The sequence below is a fragment of the Populus euphratica genome, unplaced genomic scaffold (genome assembly GCF_000495115.2).
Source record: "Populus euphratica unplaced genomic scaffold, PopEup_1.0 scaffold85.1, whole genome shotgun sequence".
NCBI lineage: Eukaryota > Viridiplantae > Streptophyta > Magnoliopsida > Malpighiales > Salicaceae > Populus > Populus euphratica.
In genome coordinates, this window is record NW_011499898.1 from 187,237 (window position 1) to 194,745 (window position 7,509).

The following is a 7,509-nucleotide window of genomic DNA, read 5'->3' on the forward strand; positions in this document are numbered from 1 at the left end:
AATTAAATTATTTTATTTTATTTTATTTTATGTTAAAAGTAAAAAAATATGAAAAAAAACGTATTTTAAAATAATTTCAAAAATAAAACAATTTTAAAATAACATGTGATCAATCAAGCTCAACCAGTCTTAATTTAGTGATAGTTTCCTATCTTTTACTTTTAGTTTATCCACCAATAATACTAAATCTCATTCTAGGTGTCTCCATCTTATATATATATGTTCACTGCCCTCCTCCAAGGAGGAAGAGCATTTCAAATAAAAGGAGTGAGAAGACGTATCGTCTCCTCTGTTAATCCCACCGCTCAGTCACTAATCGCTTCCCATTCCCAATTCCAATGGAAGCACACCCTTCAAGACTTGTTACGTTGAGCCTCTTTATTTGGATGGCATCGCTACAATTCAGTCCCATGATCCTCACAAAAGCTTCTTCATGTGATTTCCCTGCAATATTCAACTTTGGTGACTCAAATTCAGACACAGGTGGTCTGTCAGCAGCATTAGGACAGGCACCTTCTCCCAATGGAGAGACATACTTCCACCACCCTGCCGGCCGCTACTCCGATGGCCGTTTGATCATCGATTTCATCGGTATGTAGATCCTACGACACATCTACATTTTTTCTATTTTTACTTTTGTCGTGTTGCCTGGGCCGCAACGATGAAATATTGAAACCCCGTCAAACCTAATTTTTGTCCGCGTCGGTTTCGAAAAGGACACCGGGGAAATGATATTTCTGTTCTCTGCCTCCCTCCCTCTCTCTCTCTCTCTCTCTTCCATTTTGTTTTGGTATAAATATAAAGTATATATTATTATATTAATTCAACTTCATTGTAAAAAGAATAAATTTTAAATTAATTGTAATAGTTTTACAAAATGAATTAAACATTCTATCTTAGTTTTAAAAATAAATAATTAATTAATTTTCATATTTTTTAAATTTATCTGTGATTTAATCTTCTTCGTCTATTTTATATTTTTAGTTCATTTATTATTTAAAAAAAATATAAAAATATTGTTGAGAGAAGAAGATATTTTTAATAATAAAAATATTAAAACAAGCCTGATTAGCACTAATCAAAGAATTAGATTGATTTTAAAACTAGGGTGATTATTTAATTTATTTAAAAAAAACTAATTTATAGTTTACTCTAATAAGAAAGAGAGGGAAAAAAAAGCATTCTCAAATTTGAAAACTTGAATTTCTAGCGGAAAGCTTGGGTGTGCCATATCTGAGTGCATATCTTGATTCTGTGGGTTCAAACTTCAGCCATGGAGCCAATTTCGCCACTGCTGGGTCAACCATCAGGCCTCAAAACACTACGCAGTCTCAAAGTGGGTATAGTCCCATTTCGTTAAACGTCCAATCTGTTCAGTATTCAGATTTCAAGAAAAGATCCCAGACAGTTCGTAGTCAAGGTGATCGATCCCATCCCATATTTCTAGTTGTTACAATTAATGTAATTATTGTTATTATTTTCTGATAGATGTTAAATGAATTAATTTGGAAAAGGAGAATGGAAATTTGGAACTATCCGATGAAGTTTTGTTGAATAATCACAGGAGGGATCTTCGAAACCTTGATGCCAAAGGCAGATTATTTCTCCAAAGCTTTGTACACCATTGACATTGGCCAAAATGATCTCACTGCTGGTTACAAGCTTAACTTGACCACTGAACAAGTCAAGGCAAGTGTTCCTGACATGTTAGGCCAGTTCTCCAACGCCGTCAAGGTGAAGCAAGGCTTTTCCTCTACATATACATATATACACATCAATCAATTCATTTTATACATGCATTTTGATCTGATCATGTATGTGCAGCAAATCTATGCCGTCGGAGGAAGATCGTTTTGGATACATAACACTGGCCCAGTGGGTTGCCTGCCATACTCGTTGGACAGGTTTCTAATCACAGCAGCCCAGATAGATAAATACGGGTGCGCCTCCCCATTCAATGAGGTATCTCAATTTTTCAACCATAGATTAAAAGAAGCTGTGGTTCAACTCAGGAAAGATCTTCCCCAGGCAGCGATTACTTATGTTGATATCTATTCACTGAAGTATACTCTAACCACCCAAGCCAAGAAATTTGGTAAATATATTAAATTTTATAGCTTGATCATCAATTCCAGGCTCATTGATGAGGTTTTCACAAAATTAACGTTAACAATAGTTACTAATTAAGTACGTAAATGTTATAATATCATAATTTTTGGGGCAGGATTCAAGCAGCCTTTTGTAGCCTGCTGCGGTCACGGTGGGAAATACAACTACAACAGCCAGAGAAGATGCGGTGCAAAGATCACTGTGAATGGGACGGAGGTGGTGATAGCTAATTCATGCAAAGATCCATCAGTTCGGATAATTTGGGACGGTGTGCACTTCACCGAGGCAGCTAATAAGTGGATATTCCAACAAATTGTCAATGGCTCATTTTCAGACCCGCCAGTTCCTCTGAAAATGGCCTGCCATAGAACGGAACACCCTTGAGTTGCTCAAATTGTGTAAACACAATCTGCCTTTGCTAGCCTCCTTGCTTTTGCTGCTTTTGTTTTCGAACCCAGATGGATGTTCTAATGTTGGCTGTTAAGCACATGGTCCACGGCAAAGCCCAAACAACGTGCTAACTCTTTAAGTGCCATGTTCGTTCGTAATGGGCCAGCCTGAATAACATTAAAAACTTTGATGGATAGATTCAAGTAACAGAAACATGATCTTGAATAGCATGATGTTATTTAATTTTTTATATTAATTATATGTCAATTTTTAAGGAAAAAAATAAAATTCAATCAAAACAAAATAATTATACGAGTTTACTTGATATGAACTATTTAATCTAGCAGATTCAAATATAATAGGTTAACTCATTTAAAATTTGATTTGACTCAAAAATATTTTTAATACTTTGATGTTTTATATTTTTAAAAAAAGTTATGAGATGATAGTATTTTTTATTGGCTGTGAAACTCCTCGTATGAATCATGAAATTAGTTGAATTTAATAATTTTATTTTTAAAATTATTTTTTTATCTAATTAAATAACAAACACACAAAGGAAAGAGATTGTAATTTTTTTTGAAAAATAATATCATGCACACAAGAGCGCTTGTTAGCATTATAAAAACATGCTACAATCCAATTAAAAAACACAAGAAATAAATTATAATACCTCAATACATTTTTAATTTATTTATTTATTAAAGTTAATTAATTCAAAATCATGATTATAGAGGTGACTAAAGTGTTCTGACATTCTCTCCGTAAATAAGTGGCATGTATATTCCAATGGTGATTGAGGTGGCCCGTGTGATTTTTTTTTCTTTTTTACTAGATTCTCATGCTAGCTTAAAAAAGATCAAATCAACTCCTAAGATTTACTGTACTTAAATTTTTATCCGTATTCTCTTTATTACAATTTTTAAAATTTAGAGTAATTTATTTCAATTTTATTCGTGTTCTCTTTATTATAGTTTTTTATTTAGAATAATTTAGTAAATTAATAATTTTTCTTAATTCATCACCAATATTCTCATTTATTATAGTTCATTTTCTTAATTCATCGCCAATATTCTCATTTATTATAGTTCATTTTTATTCTTTTTATTATAATTTGTTTTGTTAATTTAGATAGTTTTTTCAAAAAAAATTCAATTTAATTATTTTTCATTTTTTTCCTATTAAATCTAATCTTTTTTTTATTATTTTATTTTTTTACCTTAAAATATTTATTTATTTATTTATTTTATCTCTTAACATTTAATTAGCTGAATATTTAGCTATTTAGTTAAGTTTAGATCTATAATTTAACGGTACGCAGGTTTAAGAAATTAGCCCTAATTTGCGATGTTGACACAAATTTCTTTGATTTTTTTTTTAAAAAAATCCTTTTGTTTTCATTCATGTAGCATTTTGTTATTTTTTAATTCATGTTCTATGGTGTTTTTTAATTGTTTTGAAAATAATATAGGCTACCTTTTTTTTTATTAGATTTAGTTTTTTCCAGGTGAATTTTGTTTTTAAATTGAATTAAATTATTTGATTTTATTCTTTAATATTTAATTTTTTAGATGTTGAGTTTCCATTTTTTAATATTTAGATGTTGAGTTTCCAGGTTGGATCCAGGTCTAGAATTAATGGATTATGGTTGTCCAGGTCTAGAATTAATGGATTATGGTTTTGAGAATCTAGAATTAATGGATTATGGTTTTGAGAATTTAATCTGGGTTAAAAAAGCTCACTTGGTATTTTTTTTTCTTTCAAGCATTTTTTTTTAAGATTTTATCTACCGACATTCTTTTTTATTCTCTTTCTATTTTTTTATATTACTTTTTAAAATAAAAATGTTTGCCTCAGAGTTTTTTTTTCCTTCGGTCTTTGTTAAATTAAACTTATTTAAAATGAATTTTTTGTTTTATTAATTAAATTATATTAAATTTATGGATTTCATCCTTGTGCATTTCATTTGGAATGTGTTAACTATTTAATTTAGCATAGTTCTATAATTTAATGGGTTAAGAGTTTGAGAGATTAATCCGAGTTTATAAAGTTTACATAGATTTTTTTTTATTAAATATTTTTTTTTCAATTTCATCAACCAACATATATTATTTTTTATTTGTTTTTTATGAGATTTTTCTATGGTTTTAAAAACAACAAGGGTTGGCTCGGGTGTTTTTTCTTTTAACCTTTGTTAAATTTACCTTCTTTAAAAGTAATTTATTTTTTTGTTAAATTAAATTAATTGTATGAAATGTTAAATTCATAATTGGTTTTTATATAAGTTACTATTGTTTTTTATGAGTTACTATCATGACAACACACACGACCTCTTTTAATCACTAAGTTCATTGATTTTTTTATTTATCTTAAATTATTGATATCACATAAAAATCTACTTTTACATTTATAAACAACAAACCCGACTCACAATATAGCATGTGTCATTTATCTAAAATTAGGACTCCCATACAATTCAAGATGGCAAAAAACTATTGTATCGATTTGGTTATGTACAAACCCTGTGATCCTTTCTTGTGTTTTCTTGACTTATTATATTTTGATTTAGTGGGTATTTATTTTATTTTTTGCTTTTGAAGATGTATTTCAAATTAATATTTTATTTATTTTTTGATGATTTTAATATATTGTGTCAAAATTAAAATAAATATAAAAAAATATTATTTTAATTTAAAAACATTTTTACAAATCATTATTGGATCATTATTATTTTAATTTTAAAACATTTTTACAAATCATTATTGGATCAAAATAACAAATATCCATAAACCAACAACAAACCATGTTAGTGTGAAGGCAATACTTAATATTATGATAATAATTTCTTTTTAAAATATTTTTTTGTTTTAAAATATATTAAAATAATATTTTTTAATTTATTTTTAATATTAATACATAAAAACATTTTAAATATATAAATTCCTTTTATAAATAAAGCATGGTATAACTGCATAAACAAACATTCCCGAGATACGTGACAAATGCTAAAACAAATAAGCTAAAGTACGAAATTGTCTTCATATTATATAAATGTGGTTCCATGTGTCATCTCAGTAATCATCTCCTTTGATTATAAGGCGATAAAACAAGATAAGTATAGGACACGTGACATGCTAGTAAGTTGATCCGTGTCAAAAAAGTTAATTTTGGTTTGAATTTTTCTGTAACTCGGTAAACTATAAATAAAAAAAATATCAATTATATATGTGGTTGTACGTTATGTATAAAATACCCCTATGATGATATACTTATGTTTACGTGTTATTTATAAATAAATAAAAAAAATCAAACATCACATATACCCTCAAACCATTGAGTCTCAACTTTGAGCTGAAATTATATTTTTATATCAAATTTACATGTAAATAATTTTTATTTCTTAATTATAATTCATGTTAGAATCACTTAATATGGAAAACGTTAACTTCTATATATATATAGATGAAATAAAAATACAATTTGGATTGATATATAAATGAAAAACTTCAAAATTGGACCAAAATCCTTTATAGAAAATCTTTAAAGACTTGAAGGTCAAATTAATACTAAAAATTATTTTATAACAAAATTATAATTGTTTATGTAATTATAGATATAATTATCAAATATGATTGAAGTATTAATCCAAAAACTAGACTAAGTCACTGGAATATCAATTCACTTGAGTAAATTATTTTTATTAAAAAATATTATTTTATATTTAGAAAAATTAGCATTGATCAGTCAAGTTTGGACAGGATTTGATCAGATCAATTAGGTTTTATTTAATTAATATATTTTTTAATTTAATTTAAAATTCAGTTTAAATTCAATTATTGATTTTTTTTTGAATTAATGTATAAAGTTAGGTCTGGTTTAATAATTATAACTAAAGAACACTTTCGAGGCCCCTCCAGTGGGGGGAAAAAGAACTTTTGGAAAGTAAATTCACCAAAATAATTTGTAGATTCTATACACGTGGAGGGATCCATTGATATCCAAAAACCTGCATGCTACCCGTCTGAAAAAGGTCGGTACAGCGAACCCACAACTCATGTGCTTGTTAATGGCCACACACCTAAAAAAACAAAAAAGAAAAAAAAAGCTTTTAATTAAATTACAGTTTGTGCGCAGCCAGCACATACATCTTGGCCAAATTCCATCTGCCCCTTCCACCTATATGCGCCAGGTCAACCATACCTAGTTAGCCCACCTGGCATTCCCAAGTCTTCCACCTATACACGCCGCTGCTTGTCACCTCTATTTTTACTGGGAATTAATCCAAAAACTAGACTAAGTCACTGGAATATCAATTCACTTGAGTAAATTATTTTTATTAAAAAATATTATTTTATATTTAGAAAAATTAGCATTAATCAGTCAAGTTCGGACAAGATTTGATCAGATCAATTAGGTTTTATTTAATTAATATATTTTTTAATTTAACTTAAAATTCAGTTTAAATTCAATTATTGATTTTTTTTTGAATTAATGTATAAAGTTAGGTCTGGTTTAATAATTATAACTAAAGAACACTTTCGAGGCCCCTCCAGTGGGGGGAAAAAGAACTTTTGGAAAGTAAATTCACCAAAATAATTTGTAGATTCTATACACGTGGAGGGATCCATTGATATCCAAAAACCTGCATGCTACCCGTCTGAAAAAGGTCGGTACAGCGAACCCACAACTCATGTGCTTGTTAATGGCCACACACCTAAAAAAACAAAAAAGAAAAAAAAAGCTTTTAATTAAATTACAGTTTGTGCGCAGCCAGCACATACATCTTGGCCAAATTCCATCTGCCCCTTCCACCTATATGCGCCAGGTCAACCATACCTGGTTAGCCCACCTGGCATTCCCAAGTCTTCCACCTATACACGCCGCTGCTTGTCACCTCTATTTTTACTGGGCTGGATGCTGATTTTTTGCTGGCTAATTTACGAGAAAGAAGAGGTGCACTAGCCACAAAGGCACAAATAAGTTACTGATTGTTTTTGTATTTTATTTTTT

At 29.0% G+C, this 7,509-nt stretch overlaps 1 protein-coding gene across 2 annotated transcripts; it reads left to right on the forward strand.

The window, feature by feature from the left end:
* The first annotated feature begins 192 nt into the window (after positions 1-192).
* On the forward strand, positions 193-2,657 carry LOC105132326 (GDSL esterase/lipase At3g26430-like). Of its 2 annotated transcripts, none has more exons than XM_011035753.1 (5): positions 193-591; positions 1,211-1,420; positions 1,565-1,734; positions 1,825-1,962; positions 2,225-2,336. In XM_011035753.1, exons 1-5 carry the CDS (start codon positions 339-341, stop codon positions 2,243-2,245), a joined length of 792 nt encoding a protein of 263 aa, XP_011034055.1. In that variant the 5' UTR covers positions 193-338; the 3' UTR covers positions 2,246-2,336. The 2 variants fall into 2 exon arrangements, with proteins under 2 accessions (XP_011034055.1, XP_011034054.1); XM_011035752.1 differs by having other exon boundaries at positions 195-591; positions 1,825-2,095; positions 2,225-2,657.
* Positions 2,658-7,509: the final 4,852 nt, after the last annotated feature.

Excerpts from the sequence above, each read along its gene's own strand:
- LOC105132326 (XM_011035752.1), top strand. The coding sequence starts at position 339 with ATGGAAGCACACCCTTCAAGACTTGTTACGTTGAGCCTCTTTATTTGG. Across the intron at positions 1,421-1,564 it reads CCAGACAGTTCGTAGTCAAG|GAGGGATCTTCGAAACCTTG; the intron begins GTGATCGATCCC and ends GAATAATCACAG. Across the intron at positions 1,735-1,824 it reads AGTTCTCCAACGCCGTCAAG|CAAATCTATGCCGTCGGAGG; the intron begins GTGAAGCAAGGC and ends ATGTATGTGCAG.